The following is a 16,906-nucleotide window of genomic DNA, read 5'->3' as shown; positions in this document are numbered from 1 at the left end:
ACTAGTTTCTTAATGGCGTCGGGCAGAACTTTTTAAACAGGGAAAGCCAGTGGGGGAGTTCCCTCGCTATAACTCCATGCTGCCTCCATAGCCAGTCTCACAAAGACTTGTAAGATGATGGCAGTCCTACTCTCTGAGGGTTGCATTTTGAGTGACCCCCATGACCTCCTAGCCAAGCCCTGTGGTCTCAATCTTTGGGATGCTTGATTGACCTGTTCGTTCAGGCAAAAGTCAAGTACAAACTGTAGAACTGTAGGAAAACGACCTAGGACATGCCAGCATGCCCTCACAAGTCAGTCGACATTACCAGAGTTTTATATTAAATACATGTGTGAATAGCAATGCATGACGTGGGTGCAAGTTTATAATTAGTTCAGTGGTTTCCAGTTTTTATACGTTAGTTCCCAACTCATTATCAACACCTAACTATAACGTCACTTTTCCCTTTCTTTTTTTCTGCGAGTTTCTGTTATTTTAACAAATTAGGCTCTTATTTTCGTAGCTAACTATAACATCACTATAGCCGTTGTGTTTTTTACGGTGATATATGTATAGAGACACACACACCTCCCTCTTCTGCTGTCGCCTTTGAGTACAACTTTTAAATAAACAGTTGAAATTTTGATAGAGAAATAGTGCTTAATTTGGGCCGGTGGTTTCCGGTGCTCCGCACTGGCACTTATTTGGTTTCTGGTGCTCAGCACCAGTACATAATTGTCAACAACCCATGTATGACAGTCTCTGCTCATCTAATTTAGAGAAGAGCAGAAAAACAGTTGTTTATGAATACAACATACATAAAAAATTACTAATACCTACTTCCCCAACCATTCATTTAGTTTTAAGGACCTCGAATAATCTGAACTGTCGCACTTACAGGCATAAGGGTTGTTTTGGTACCGTCATTGACCGCGATGACGAGCAATAGGTGGTTCAAGCTGCAGTGGCTTCCTGGCACTTATTATTTTACAAATTAAGCAATTGAGAGCAATAATAACTTAGCTAAGCTTTCGAGCAAGGAAGCCGGTGTTAAAGGTAACAAACTTCTTCCTCACCTGCTCTTTGCTTTACTCACTCGATTTCCTTTATCTACTTGCCTCTCTCCTATTTGTCTCTCCTCTTCTCTTTGCCTACTCATCTTTGCACCTTCTCTCCCCAACGCATCACTGTCGGCTCCTCCTTGCTAAGTTAAAAGTTCCTATCTATATTTCTTTGCGAATCTCGTTTGGTTCTTGTTCTGTGCCTCTCTCATTCCTATTTCTTCCCCCTTTTCAATGTCAACCCCTGGCGGTCATTAATCTGTACTCCTTGCTTTGGCAGCCACTGGATGGATATTCAGGTGAAGGGCACTTCTCTGCCAAGGGCTCTACATTGCTGGGACCGAAGTCTCCACGACAGCAACAAAAATGGAAGAACACCTTTGAAGGGGTGCCCAACGCATCTTGTGGATAGCTGCCCTTGGCCCCATTGTAACCCCTCATGCCCCACCATCCGGGACCAGTTCACTGGGCAGGAGATGAATGCTGTCCAGTTCCTGATGCACCTGGGATTTGATGTGCAGAAGATGGCCCAGCAGCAGGGCATGGAGCCCAACAAACTCCTGGGCATGCTGAGCAGCGGCAGCTAGGGAGGACACTGGGGGACTGGGAGCACTGAGGAGGATGCACCAGGGAAGGAGTGCTCCTGGAATGGGGGTAGGGCATGGAGTCAAATAAAGCTCCTGATCTTGCTGAATAATTACAGCTGGAGGAGGGAGATATCCAGTGTATGCATCCGGTAGGAGTCCCTGAGGACTGGGACACTCAGGGAGGCGAGCACGACATGAAGCTGAAGAAGCTTCTTGCTCCTGTGAATGCTGAGCAGAACCAATAAAGTCGGTAGGGAATACACTGGTCAGACGGACAAGGACTCCAGGTGTGGGTGGCATGGATTTTAACCTAACAAGCGCCTGCATCTTTCGGGGTTTAGGTGCCAGGGTTACTGATGGGGCCACTGGGCTAGCGGGAATGGGACCATGGCTTGGACCCAATTAAGATCCTGGGCGTGCTGAGTCGTGGTTGCTGAGTGAGGCAGGAGGAGGCAGTGGTGGGTTGGTTGGGAGGCACCCAATCAGACCAGGAAAGGTGTTGGGGCACAAGTAAGTGGCTAAGGGAAAGGAATTCTGTCACAAAGCAGAAAAGATTAGCTGACGAAGCAGTCTCTAGGAGCAACTGACCAATGGGGAGAACACCATCCAACACAGGCCTGGGAAGGTGGCACACGGGGACAGGATTGAAGGAGCAGCAAGGACAAGATGAACCAGGTGCGGGGCACCTAGTACAAGGAGATTTAGTGTTGGACCAGTAAGGTTAGTGGAGAGGGAGTACCAAAGAGCTGGTACTAGAAACTATAAGCACCTAAGAAAGGGAACGAGGGACATCCTTTGATCTAGCTGTTTTTCTTTTTATGGCACACCGATGTACCACAGACTGCCTACCTTTGACATCTGGAGCTTCCATTTTCTGTCCATGCTCCAACCACTTAAGACTTCTGGGAACCACTGCATCTTCTGCCTGAAATTTGGCCCTGTTAAAACCCAGAGCTCCCTTTTATTTACCCCAATCTCCCTCTGCACCTCCAGCACAGTGTTCATTGATTAGACCAGGGTTGGCATTCCTTAGTTGCAGTTCTACACGTGGTGATGTGAACGCTGTACAACACGTGCTTCATTCTTTGGCTAGCAATTCAGGACAGTCTTCAGAACAGCTCCCCCCCCCCCCCCCGAGCTTGTTCTTTGCCCACGGGTTGTCAGATAAACCACACTACAGACACTGGTCTGCTTTAAGAAGGCTTGGCACTGTTCTACCACGTTTCTACAAGTCTATGCCTCTATTAAGAACATGCTGCTTTTAGTTCAGATCGAAAACTAGAACGTAAAAATCTGAAAACTTAAGTTGAAAAACTTCCAATCAAACTTCCATAACGGATATTTCTTCAAATCCTTTCTCAAAAAAAAAAAACACTCTGGGGAATTCATCTACTTTTGGCCATTTCTTTTTCCAAAATTATAAAGAAAACACGGCAGTTGCCTCACCAAGTTCAACTGTTCATTCTAGATTGCATGAAAATGTACCACTCCGCAATAGCCAACTATCGAGGCATTTTTAAACTTAAGACTTGGAACTCCCCATGCTAATGTCCAGCTCTTAATGTAAGAGTGGCACGAAAACCTTTCATCGGCAAACCTTTTATCCATGGATGCCCTAAACGCCTGGCAGTCTCTCAAGCATGGCATGCTTCAGTCAAAATTTGCATGGAAACGTATTGCTATCTTTAGCCCAACCTTCAGCCAGGATAATGATGTAAGAACTTACCGAGCTCGTGCCAGTTTTTCACCTAGCATAATAATGAAAATGTGCCACTTGTTAATCCAAATCGTACATTTCAGCCATGGTTACGCTGTAAATGTGGCATGCACCTACCTATGTACAATTCTGGAGCCAACAAAATGATGTGAACAATTGCCCAGCAGGGACAATTCTTCAAACTAAAACAGGAACGCATTTCACTCGTGGTTACCAAGAGAGTGTCGAACTCGTCCAGATATGGCCAATCCAAGAAAACCATAAGAAAACTTGTACAGGGATGGCAAACTCTTCAGCCAAGAAAGCAGTGAAAACGCCGTATCACACAGCTGTGGCCAACTCTTCGCCCAACATTACTGTGAAAAGCTGGCACATGCACAGTGATAGACAATCCTCCATCTTAAAATGCAGCGAAAACATGACACTCAATCGTGCTTTTACCATGATTGCCAAGAAAATTTGGTATTGAGCAAACCATGTTTGACTCTTCACAAAAGATTACTATTTAAAAATCGTCCCTCTCCCCCACAACACCATAAAAAGACAATGTTCGTCCTGCTGTGTACTATACCTTCTACAAGAATAACATGAAAGCGTGACACTCTTCCCACCACGGGCAACTTTTCACCAAAGATGATCATGAATAAGGAGCACTTGCACACGCATGACCAAGACTGTCGCGAGAACCATGAGGTCATGCATGAAGTCAAGGTGCTCTGCTCAGCCAGTCGTGGCCAACTTCTCATACAAGCCATCAGCCACCTACAAGCAGCTAGATGTGCTGGGCTCCTCACTTCACCAAAACCTTGCACCTTGAAGTTTGTAGTTGTTACATTAATAAGTCTGCTAGAACAGAGCCCTTTCTTCACAGACTCCTTACCTTCACGGAAAGCACTGGATTTGTTTGCATTGACAAGAGAAGAGCGCTTCCTATTTCCCCCCTTCCCAAGTACTATCCTCCATCCCAGGTAGTGACAGACTGAAAGATACCCGTCAAGGGCTTCCTGCGTCCAGCCTGTCTATGGGCTTCTTTTATAGAGTGTTTTCTAACTACTAGAATCTAAGTAAGAAATATATGAAAAAGTATATTATTTTGTAACATATTTTTTTAAAGAATGAAGGACATGCCGCCCATGCTCTGCTGCTGCCACGGCGACAGGATTTTATTTATTTTGTTATTGTGCAAATTGTATTTATATGTAAATGTACAGACTGCCTCATCTGAGAGGCAGCATGCTGCGCCATGCCACCTCTCACACCAAGTGTAGTCTCCCACCACTGCATGACCGCTCCCCGTCTCTCTCATAGATCTTCTTTCGCTCCGGTTACCTTTTCCCTGACCGCCCTTCATACCTTCAGCCCTTTTCCCTCCTCTTCTACCTCTCGCACCCCCAGCACCCTGTCCCTACTTTGCTGCTCCATCTGCTTCCCCTCGCCCTCTGCTACTACCGTTCACCAGGCATCTCCGTATCCTCCCTCTGCTGCTCCTCACCCTTCCAGATTTTTTTTTTTATCTACCCCTTTTTGCTTTGACTCTTCTTATACTGTCCCACACACTGCTGTCACTTACTGCCCACCCTTTTACCCATCCACTTGCCCTCCTCCACGCTGCACATCAACTCCTACCCCATGCCCTACCTTGCTGACCCTTGCTATACGCCTATCGTGCCCATCCCTGCCCTTTGCCCCTAGGTTGCCCTCCTCATCTTCACTATACCTTATTATCCCTGATGTAATATGCATTTCCCAGATACCCTTCTCAGTTCTGCCACTTTCCGTCACACACTGGCACTTTAGCTTCCTTTGTTGTCCCTCATTCTACGCGGTTCCCATCGTACTTCCCATGCTGGCTTTTTTACCAATTATCTTCCCCGCTTGCTCCTCCCATGATACAATTGTGGCCTTACTTCACCTTCTGCGTTTCCTCTGTTACCGTCCTTCTGACCACTACCCTGGTGCGTTTTAATCTTTCCTTCCTTCCTTTGTGCCAGCGTCTTCCGCATACTCGTATCTCCGGCTCCTTCCTCCTTTGCTTCTCCAAGCCATTCCTTGGTGCTGCTGATCCTCCTCCTGCCTCTTGTCCTCCAGCTACGTTGTCTCTTTCACCCATGCCGCCAATCCTACCCTCGGTGGTCCTCACAGCCCCCTACTGCATCCTGGCCCCGTATGACATTAGTACCTCCTGCTGCCTCTAATCAGCCCTACCCTATCCTAATGCCAATGGCCCTTCGTTGCTGCTCAGGCTCCCACAGCTCACCCTTGATTCTTTTCTAGACATGGTAAGGACCCGTGGTCCATATGAAGACTGTCTCTCCCATCATGTGGAGGAACTGATATTACTGACGAATGTATATAACAGTGTGTTACATGCTAAGAAATAAAATTATATGTTCAGTGCTTAATGTATAAAATCAGAGAGAGGTGACTTCCTTTCAGGAAGTCCTTTCTGTGTGAACTTGAAACACGTGGCCTTAATTTCATAAACGGCATGCATGCCATTGGTCAAGATGCATTGCTTTCTGATTTTGATTGATTGCTGCACTGGAAACGGTTTTCCATCAAAGTCCTGACTGAGCAGTACCCTGCTCTCCGGTGCTGGGGGTACTGACCTGTGCGTGTGTGCCTCTGGTCATGTCAGTAGGGGCGTTGCTGCTGATGTCTGTTATCCCAGTCTTGCTATTGAGCACTTTAGACTGGATGACTGTCCCTTCATCTGTACTCTGCAGGTAGATCTTACGGCTTTGGCCCACTGGTCGCAACCCTCTATACAGCAGTAGGACATTGCAAAGTATTGTTTGCTTATACTGTTCCAATTACCCCACCACTATACAACAACACTGAATATAGCAACAGACGAGTTTCAGATTTGGCGACGATCATGATAATTCCTGTCACACTAGTGTTCCTGAACAACCAATAGAATATAGGGCAAATGTAACGGACACCCCAGTATATGGATCTGAACGACTAACAAAGCAGCCATAACTGCTCTATCTTGTCCCTTCTCTGCTCCTATCGGGAGGTCCGGGGAATCTTGATCGTTTCCCACTTGAGTGTATAGTGGAGGTCCTCTTGCCTGGGCTCTTTCTCCCAGGCCTGTCTAAGTATTTTGTTGCTATTAACCGGGTACATTTTGGCAGTCCTTTCACTTTTTTTTTTGCCTCACAGTTAATAAGCTACACCTATGCTCGCTGTGTTCATGACTGCCACTCTCCAGTTGGTGGTACATCCTGCTTTCTCCCTTGGAAGAGAAAGCACATATGGTATTCAGAACTCCATTGAACTTATCTCATGTGTCAAAGCATGCCAATGCCTGCTCCATAGTTTCTGGTGAAAGGTGGCGCTTGCCAGGGCCGGTGTTTATATAAGGCGAGGTAACATAGCCATAGGCAGACACAAATACCAAATTAGACAAAAAACGCAGTTTTTTTATTAGTGGCTAGGGGTACAACAACACAAAATAGCATTTTTGCCCATTCTGGTGAAAACCTTGAACCCTTTATGGTGCAAAGCGGTTCTGCACAAGTGAGGGGGTGTGCAAGTTGTTTCGCTGAACAATTTTTTTAGGTGGCCAACTCTGCAGAAAACAATTGGCGGGCTTAGAAGAAGGGTCCATCTGAGAAAAGCTGTGTACAGAAATGTTAATATCAGTGCCTTCAAACAAAAAGTTGTCAGTGCATGCATGCACCTGCTTCTATCTGAGAGGTTGAGCAGGTATTGGGTTGCTATAACATTTCCCGAATGGCTACAAAAAGCACGAAACTTCTTAAGTCTGTAGCCTTAGCCTCTTAAATGTGGATAAGGGGTGTCAAAATATCAGATTTTTTTACATTAACTGCATTGCACATACACTTCTGCTCGCAGCAGCAGGGCATAATGTAGTATTAGTAGCACAAGTTCCCAGAGGGTTGAATTGAAGGAAACCATTCACCATGATAATCTAAGAAAAAATAAAGACAATAGTTTGCTTATGGCTTAGTGCACGCCATCTCTACACTTGCTAAATGATAGGAACTGATACTTTGATCTCGAGACACCGTCAAGAATATGTGGCAACCCGGCTTCCAAACACAGTTGTATTAGGGGAATTTGACTTAGGCCATTTCCTGGATAACTTTGAAAGCATTCTAATTTTTACAACAGCAGTGGGAATAGTTGAACACTCAGGAAAAGGAAACTCAGATTAAGCTGGCCATCTAGAACCGATATATTCATAAGAACATGATGGATGGCATAGAGGCACACTGTAGTTTAGGTAGCTTCTCCTCGGCTTAGACAGGTGGCAGGGTAACCAAATCACACAAGGCTACGTAGTAGATGGAATAAGCACACCCTGGGCTAGTTCAGTAGGTATAAGTCCAGTCAAGAAGTTAGAGCTACCGCTCAATATCTGGGAGCTTGACAGTTTTAACAGACCATGGCAGGTGCTCTTGTAATCTTTGGGCACATGGTGCCCATGTTTGTGGAGCATGGGCTTTAGAGCACCAGAGGTTTACAAACTTTTTCTACAGTGAGGATAATCAGATGCCTATATATTCTGCATAACATCTCCACTCAAGGACCTTCTCTTCAAACACAGGCCTTACACTTAGCTCATAGGACTGGACCTTCATAAACTTGACCAAAGCCCCTACGTGCATATACCTCACCCAGACCTCAGTAGGGTCACTGTGGGCAGGGCAGTCTATCAGTCACCACAGTGGGACACAAAAGAAGTAGCCACAGTAGGCGTCCATTATACCTGAATATGTTTTGTTGGCCAGGAACAGTGTTCGATCCAGGCATGCTTCCCATATCACGGAATTCACAGTAGAGAAGTATAAAGTGTCTAAATCCTTATTATAATGTTGCTGAGGGAAACAACGGTATATTGGAAATTAACACAGACCTACTATGGTTGCAGACTAGCATCTTCTTGAAAGAGCAACTGTGGGTCACCCAAAGCCTCTTGTGGGATTAAGACTTACCCTGACACTGGACTACACTGGTCTATCAGAAAAGGCCATCAGAGACTAATCAATTTGCAGATCTCTCACGAAGAAGGAAGGAGTATGCTGTGGTTACTGTTCAGGCTGGGACTAGATGTAAAATACGACTCTGTCACTATTTTGACAGGAATAGCTTCTCACCCTGAAAATAGACTTTGATATTGCCCTGGATCAAGTACATTGACGTTAGAAGTCAGCAAAGGCTTTGCTCTAAGGCACTTCATCTAAATTTGTACACAAAGTTGGCATTCACTAGAAATTGAACCTTTTGATACAAATGCTTAAAGCTCTCCTAAGGGACATTATAAGTGTTTTACTCTTTTGTATTGTATCGACTGTCCATTCTAATGCCTTCAGACTTTTTATAGTACATTTCTGTGGTGTTTGTAAAATAAATATTATTTTGCATCTTTAAAAATCACTGTGTATTTTGGTGTTTTATATGCTTAAATGTAGATGTGTTATGGTTCCTGTTGTTTATACATGCCTGTATCTCACAAACACTGAAAAAGTATATAAACCTTTCTCTTTATTGCACTGTCTTCAGAATAAAGGCAAAAAAGTCATCTGCTAAAGTTGCAGGAATCCAGATCTTGGTCCTCGTGATAAGAGGGTTCTTAGACACTGTCTCACTGAGGATCCAAGGCTCGTGCTAGCTTGTATGTATGCAGTACTACAGCAGTAATAAAGTCAAAATGCAAAGCAATAAATATCCCAAAACGAATTTAAAAAATGGAGCAAAAGTAAATTAACAAATTGGTGGCGCTAGAGAGCCTGGCAGCAAGATAGCCGCCATGTAGCGAGCCTCTACTGGCCTGGGAGCCTAATCCGTTGATTATCCTGCAGGTGGCAGGGACTACGATCCTTTTACAAGACTGTCACTGCCTTTAAATGCCTCTCGTCATGCTCTGACTTCCCATCTTGGAGACCGGAGCCACAGCCACATATCCTGGGCCATCACAATGGGGCCTAGGCCTGAGCAGTGGACCCCACCCATCCATCTGAGGTCTGTGAGTTGCGCTGTGCAGCAGGGTGCAGTGCTCTCCCCCCATAACGTAGATGACACCAGCCGGCTACTGGGAGGCGCTCCTGGTGTCGGTTGCGCCAAATCGGATATTGGGCGTGTGTGCGTCTGAAACTAGTGACCGCCAGGTGAGGAGCAGGGGGTCTGCTCATGGAGTTTCGCCCGATCGCTGTGCTCCCCACCGTGAGAGGGGGCTGGGTGCTCTAGGGGACATTTGACACAGCTCAGCACTCCTCCGGAATCTCTGGGGGGTTTTCCCCCACAGCAACCTGGGGAACCGGCCGGATGATACTCATCAGCTCACTTTGAGAGTTATGCGTCAAGGCCAGTGCTAGAGCTGCCATCACTGTGCAGACTCAACTGTGTTTGCTCGTGCCCCCCAGCAGGTGACCCCTGGGGAGTGGCAGGACGTGTGCTTTGAGAGCGCCCTGGACTTAGCGCTGCTGCTCCAAGAGCTCCATCTCCTGGTACACCTCACAACTCTCAGAATAACAGTGCTGGCAAGAAATCTTCATTGAACTTTGTGCTTTGAAGTGCTGCAGGACTGGAACCGGAAGCCTGCAGGACTCAGGAGCTGGGTCTGCTCGAGCCCCCTAATGACTGATCTTCGGGGAGTGGTGGGACCTTGAGCACTGCATTTCTTAGCTTTCCAGATTTGGCAATTCTGCTACACATCCTTACTGGTGACCTGCAGAGATCACTGACTTTCATTATGGGAAAAGTGATAATAAACAAGACAAACTGTTATTTGAAACTTTGCGCCTTACTCATGCAGCAGACCTGGAACCGGGGGAGTGGATGCAGGGCACACAGGAGAATGGAGATGTTACATCTGCTCAGGACACAAAATCCATGTTCATAGATCTTAAACACAGCCTGAATACCATTGGTTCCAAAAAAAGGGGAAAACATGAGGGCTTAGACCAGCTGGAGTGCCGCACATGACATTTAGGGTTGGCACACGTCCTCTGGAGAACAGCTTCTTCCCATGAAAAAAGTACCAGAAGCCATAAAAAACCAAAGCGAATATCTTGAGGTGTGCTCTCACAGGAACAATCTGTGCATCGTTGGTGTCTCTGAATCCACAGCCATGGACAGGATGGAAACTTATTTTGAAACCATGCTGAGGGCGCTGTTTGGAGATTACCTCTCTTCTGTGTTTATTGTGGAGCAAGCGCATCAAAGCATAGGCCTGCATCTACCTCCTGGAGCCCCGGCAATGCTGACAGCGACCTGACTTTTGAACTAGAGGGACAGGGACCCCGTCCTGCGACTGGCCAGGGAACACTAGCCTATCCAGTATTGTCATATCCCTGTATTCGGACTTCACCTGCACGTTGGGAATTTCTACCATCAAGTGAACCCTGCAGAAGGCTGGTGCCACTTGCTGCTTTATCTAGCCAAGCTTCTAATCAACCATAATGAGAAGTCCTACTACTTCACAGACCTCAGAGCTGCAACAAAGTTTGCTCATGTCATAGATTCCCCGACGAATAACACGGCCCCTACCCTGGGGGTTCGGCAAGAGGTCGACTCAGTGACAACGATTAACTATTACCTGTAAACTTTAATGCCATTTCTATGGGGTGGCCATGGGAGTATGGGGGGGTGACCAGTCTTTGGCTTATTCGAACTACAGGCAGTGGTGCTAATCGGAGGTCTGAGTGTCTCCTGGGATACAATGAGCCCTTTGTGGTCCCCAATGATGCTGCAGCAGTACACAGATCTACCTATAATCTCCTCTCTCGCACCTTCCCTGGCCAACCACCCACCCACTTCTCGGCTTGGGTGTACACCTGGCTGTCTTGGAATCCGCCTGGGATAATTCCCTTTTAAACTTTTGGTCAGTTGGTATGTCTATTCGGGTGGGGGGAGAGTGGGAAATTCGACCAGGTGTAAGAGTTGCAGGGAGGTGGGTGTTGAGTGGTTTGTGTATTGCTTGTTTTTCAAAGTTTGTTTTCCCCCACTATAGCTGCACAGTCCTCAATTGCAATTGCTACATTTTCTCCTTGGGTGAAATGTGCAGGCCTCTGAGCATTCACCCCTTGACACGCAACGCCCAATATTAACTGTTAAACCTGGAATGTCGGGGCTCAATAACTGGAGCAAAACTCTGCTTGTGCTTGCGTACATGCAAAGACATCAAACAGACATATGTCTGACATATGCCTGATCCAGGAGCTACACTTGATGGATGCTAGCCACTCAACTTCGCACGGGATGGATTGCAGACACTCACATCTCCATAATATTCTAATTGTGTGGGTGGGATAGCTATACTCTTTCGGAAGGGGTTGCCTTGGCAAACGTGCCAGGTGCTGTACGATATACAGGGTAGGTTTGCCATTCTGGCGGGGATGCTGCATGGGCACTCTTATACTATCCTTGATAAATGGTCCAAATGTAGACGGTCATGACTTTTTAACTGAGGTATAATATCTGATAGCCACTATAGTCTATTTGGGGTGGGGACTCCAATGTTATCCTAGATGACCGCATAGATAGGTCCAGTGACACCCGCCGACCACACCCAGAAGTTGCTGCATAATTGCACACTCTCATAGTGGATAATGATCTTACAGAAATTTGGTGACATCAACATTCAACCCTTCCCCCCGCACCCAAGAACTTGACACGATGGCCTTTTCCTGGAGACTCCCTTCCCCTCTGGTGCTTTCAGATAACAGATCCTTAGGGACGTGATCAGAACAGCCATACTTGACTATTTTGAACATTATGCTTATTCGGGTGATTCTCCCTACACGCTGTGGGAGGCCTTTAAGGTGTTTATCCGTGGGGCTTGTATCATTAAATGCTCCGTGACTTGAGTAGGGATCTTACACAAATGGAAACAGATACGAGCACTAGAACATCAATTCTACGCCACCAAAGACATGACTACCCTAGCGTTCCTCATGAGTACATTATTGGAGTAAGAGGAGGCGTACTCAGGGAAATCCATTATTTTGGAAGGGAGGCAGTTGCTCGGTGCTAAGGGAATGGGGAGCAAGACGCTTGCTAAGCTACTTCACAAACCCTGGGCTAGTGACCACATCATGGAGCTGGTAGATCAACAGACAGCACATAAAGGTCCCGACGAGATCCGCTGCGTCATGGCCATGTTCTACACTGACCTGTACACCTCCCCGCTGTCACATGACCCTACCGCCCTGACTTCCTATTTTAATACTATTCAATTATTCCGCTTCTTATTATTCTTATAACCACAGAAGCCCTGAGTAGCCCTGATTTGCACAGCCAGTTCCTAGATGTACCTTTCACAACTGAAGATATTGTGCAGGTCATCCAAAGCATGCCTGGAAACAAGGCACAAAGTCTGGTTGGCTCAACAGAAGCCTTTTATAAATAATAGGCTCCAATCCCTGCCTCCCCACCTTTTGACCATGTCCTCGGGGCATGGAATACTGCTGCCCTCCATTGAGGAGACACTTATTGTTACTGTACTGAAGCCGGACAAGCCCCTGCACTACTGTTACTCCTATAGACCTCTGTGCATTATGAATGTAGATAATAAAATCTTGGCAAAACTGATTGCCTCCCGCCTCCTCCCCCTACTTCCACACATTATCCACCCAGCCCAATCTGGTTTTGTTCCTGGCAGAATGACAGCGCAAAACTTGCAAATGTTATTCGCACTTCTCTACTCAGTTGACCCCCAACTTAGAGCTACAGCGGTTATGCTTGATGCAACCAAAGCATTTGACTCTTTGGAATGGCTTCCATTTTCTGGCCCACACTGAACTAAGTAGCAACTTCCTGCACCTCATTAAATTGCTTTACTAAGGGGCATGGCTACGCGGGTGAAGATGGAGGACACTAGCTGCTAGAGCTCTACTATCGACTCCCCGTCATCTGCCTATTTATCCTGTGAGAAGCACACCAGAAGGCGCGGAATCCGCGCTGCAGAAGCGCGAGGTGCCTGGGATCCAGGGTAAGCCCTTGATGGAGCCATGACGCCCTGGGAAACAGGAGTACCTGACCTGCTGCGACCTGGGTGTGGCTCCATGGGAAAGGAGCGTGGCTGGGAGTAACCACGCAAGCCCACGGCCTGAGATCGGATTCGTCGGGCCTACTTGAGGGACGCTCGACGAGGGAGCCAACAGCCGCGCTGGACATGCTCTCAGCGCTAGCAGATCGCAGAGGTGAGCAAAGATGAAGCTGGAGTGGTGAAAAGGGATCGGCTGGCTCCTCGCACGGGGAGATGCGCTGGGACGTGCCCCGAGCGCTGTGACACCATTAAAGGGAGCAGACAAGGCACTGATGGGCCCCGAGGTCGAAGACCGGACCGAGGCAGTGGTTTTACAAAACTCTGCAGCATATACAAAGGTGCAAGAATACACCAGGTTAAGGAAAATAGCGGCACTGAAGACCCGAGGAACTAGTAGTGATGCATTACCCTGAAGGGAGAGAGGCCTAACCAGATCATGGCAGCCCGTGGGGTGTGCAGGTTGTGGCAGAGCCATATAGAGCCCCCGGTGGGCCGTGAAGTGTGAGAACAAGACTGTCAAGGCAGTAGAAGCAGCCGCACGTGGACCTGAGACGGCTGGCAGGCACAGTAGTGGCAGATGGGGCAGGCCCAGGCACGCTGGGAGAGGTTGAGGCCCGAGTGGCACAGCATCGTGAGCGCGTCCCAACAGAGGAGAACCACAGAAGCCCTGAGCAGCGTAGTAAAGCACCGGACAATGCTAAAGTGATAGTAAAGAGCCCCATTGCGCACTGAAGCAACGCACCACTGATCATCCCGACGCAGCCAAATGAAGCGATCACAAGCATAAATAACCAAGCGTGAACTGTGTTCTATTGGTGGAGGGCCTATCGGATCAACTTTAGAGCACGCACAACACAACATTTGGGCAAGAATAGTGTAAGATTGCACTGAATCAGCTGCTGGTAACATATGTTGGAAATAGGGCGCCTTCGCTCCGGTGCTGGGGATCAGACTGGCCAACCATTATCAGCACGTCCCCAGGCACACAAATCAGTAGATGCACCTTCTGCAGAACAAATGTCCACCAAATTGGACGCTGTGCTTGCTGCAGTCGAGAAACCGGGGACCACAAATGAGAACCTCACTGGAGAATAAGATCGACAAGGTGGCACTAGATCTAAATCTCCTGCATGCAGATCACAGAAAACTCGCAGACCGGACCAACACACTAGAAGTATACACGGCCAAACTCTCCCCCAGGGCGCAGGACACTGAAAAACATCTGAAAGAGCTATCGGACAAGGTGAAGGTACTTGAACGCAGAGCAGAGGACTCAGAAGACCGCTCTAGGTGGAACAACGTATGCCTCATAGATTTTCCTGAAAAAGAAGGGCGAGATGCCACCACCTACATTGAAAACTGGCTGCTTGGACTGCTCCCAGCGTGAACATTATTGCAGCACTTTGCTATAGAACGAGCGTACACCCAGGCCACTACTGTTCCGAGTGCTAAACAACAAAGACAGAGACTCGATACTGCTGGAGGCAAGGTAACTACAGAAAACACTAGTCACAAATAGCACAGTAATGCTATTCCCGGACTACACAGCAACAGTTCAAAAGTAAAGGCACGGGAGGTCAAGCGGCAGCTTTGCACATTGGACCTTTAAATATTCGCTGTTGTTTTCTGCACGCCTACGAGTAGTGGCAAAAGACAAGTCGCACTTCCTTGACACTCCTGCAGCAGCCTGGGTTTGGATAGATGGCGCATATCTAGAAGACGATGCTCAAGGAAACAAGGAATACCCAAGGGCTCATAAGGCCACAGATCCACGGCGGCGCAGAGGAAAAAGGAAGAAGCAACAGTCATCGCTGACATGACACGGCCCCAACCTGAAGTAAATGAGGCAAGATCAGCAAAGTGCGATGCAAACAGCATCGGAAATTGTGAACCACGCGAGTGGCTCGCAGTCGGAGGAAAGCGTGCAGGACCGAACAAGCGATGCAGAATCTATAGATGTGGCCCTGAATGGCAGAACTCGGGGTCTCCGCCGGAGGTTACGACCCAAACGACAGATGGCATTATAGGACAATCACGCCAGTGCCTGAATGAACTGAACTTTGCAGCCGTTGACACACTTGCGCAAGTACAAAACAACTTGTCGGAACTTGTGCAGCAAACTTAAGCGCTATATTGTAATATCTGTGCGACCTAATCCAATCTTTACTGCTATACATACATCATATACCGCCTCACGCAGACAACACTCTTTCGCGCACAGACGCCGTCACCCCCCGCCTGCACTTCGGCCATTAGAGAGTTAACGTGGGTCGATGCTCAGGAATAATGCAGAACGTATTGTGCGACTTAGCCCAACCTTTTATCAATAAATATATATATATATATATCGTACAGGGCACCATCAGTAGATAACGTTCTCCCACACGCCCGTTATTTATTGGCATCGTCACTTGTTATTACAGCAGTAGCCCCAATCACTGCTTACCATTGAACAACCGGGGAATTGTTAATAATCTTTTCTTAATCTCAATTTAATTATTTTGTCTTGAAGCATGGCACCTGAATAGCCTGACCCACTATCCAGTGTTTACATGTTCTATTGTTCAAAGGTTTGGATGATTGCATGTTACAAACTCGCCCGTTGGTATTAAAAGTTGATGTTCAAATTAGGTTTGTTAGTCAAAGCACGCCGATTCAGCCATACAGAAGGGAAGATATGAAAGAAGTCTGTTGTTCACCCTGCCTCCATGCTTTCACACACATAAGGCGGCTGCCTCGAAAACCTGCACCCCCTATGGCTCAAAACACAGCCCAGACCATGACAGTCACTAAACTATGCACTTGGAATGTAAGAGGTATACATTCTCCATCCCGTAGATATTTGATATATTCTTACCTCAAGCAGCATCAAATCCAAATAGCCCTCCTCCAGGAGACACACCTCACAAAACCTGAGACACTAGCATTGCAAAGGAGATAGAGGGGACAAATATATGCAACTGGCTACTCAGCCTTCGCTAGAGGAGTACTAACATGGGTCGGAGCAGGCACTCCCTTTCAGGCAGATAAAACAATCATAGATGTAGGAAGGCGTTATGCCCTGCTGCGGGGGCACCTGGATGGTAGACCAATGGTATTAGGCTCTTTATACGCACCCAACACTGAACAAGTGGCCTTTCTCAATGCATTGTCTGGCACATTGTCCAACTGGCATGGAGTGCCCTGGATGACTGGAGGAGACTTCAATTGCATATTGGATGTGTCCCTGGACCGCCCCTTCCCTTCCCTACCAGGGGTGCCCACGACAGCCGCCATGAAGGCACTAAGCACCTGGTCACACAGTGGGGGCTAGCAGATATATGGTGACATAGAAATCCCACAGACAGGGTCTATATATATTACTCAGGGTCCCACGATTTACATGTTTGGTTAGATCGAATTTGAGCGACGGAGGAACTACTACCCACAGTGCTCGCGTCAGAATACATGGGAAGGACACACTCTGACCACAACCCACACACAATCCAAATGACATGGGACAGTGGCGTAATGCCAGCCCCCAGATGGCGCATGCAGCCGT

The 16,906-nt window shown here is 47.4% G+C and overlaps 1 protein-coding gene across 5 annotated transcripts in view; it reads left to right on the top strand.

The window, feature by feature from the left end:
• The window catches only part of NOTUM (notum, palmitoleoyl-protein carboxylesterase), a 125,240-nt gene extending 116,490 nt beyond the window's left edge, over nt 1–8,750 (top strand). For all 5 annotated transcript variants that reach the window (XM_085617552.1, XM_085617556.1, XM_085617555.1 and 2 more), the window contains one exon: nt 1,321–8,750. In XM_085617552.1, the coding sequence (XP_085473678.1) occupies nt 1,321–1,627 (307 nt within the window). In that variant the 3' untranslated portion in view covers nt 1,628–8,750. The remainder of the gene's footprint in view (nt 1–1,320) is intronic.
• The last annotated feature ends 8,156 nt before the right edge of the window (nt 8,751–16,906 follow it).

Source organism: Triturus cristatus, chromosome 7 (assembly GCF_964204655.1).
Source record: "Triturus cristatus chromosome 7, aTriCri1.1, whole genome shotgun sequence".
NCBI lineage: Eukaryota > Metazoa > Chordata > Amphibia > Caudata > Salamandridae > Triturus > Triturus cristatus.
The sequence above is the reverse complement of the archived record's forward strand: the minus strand, read 5'-3'. Positions and strand labels throughout refer to the sequence as shown.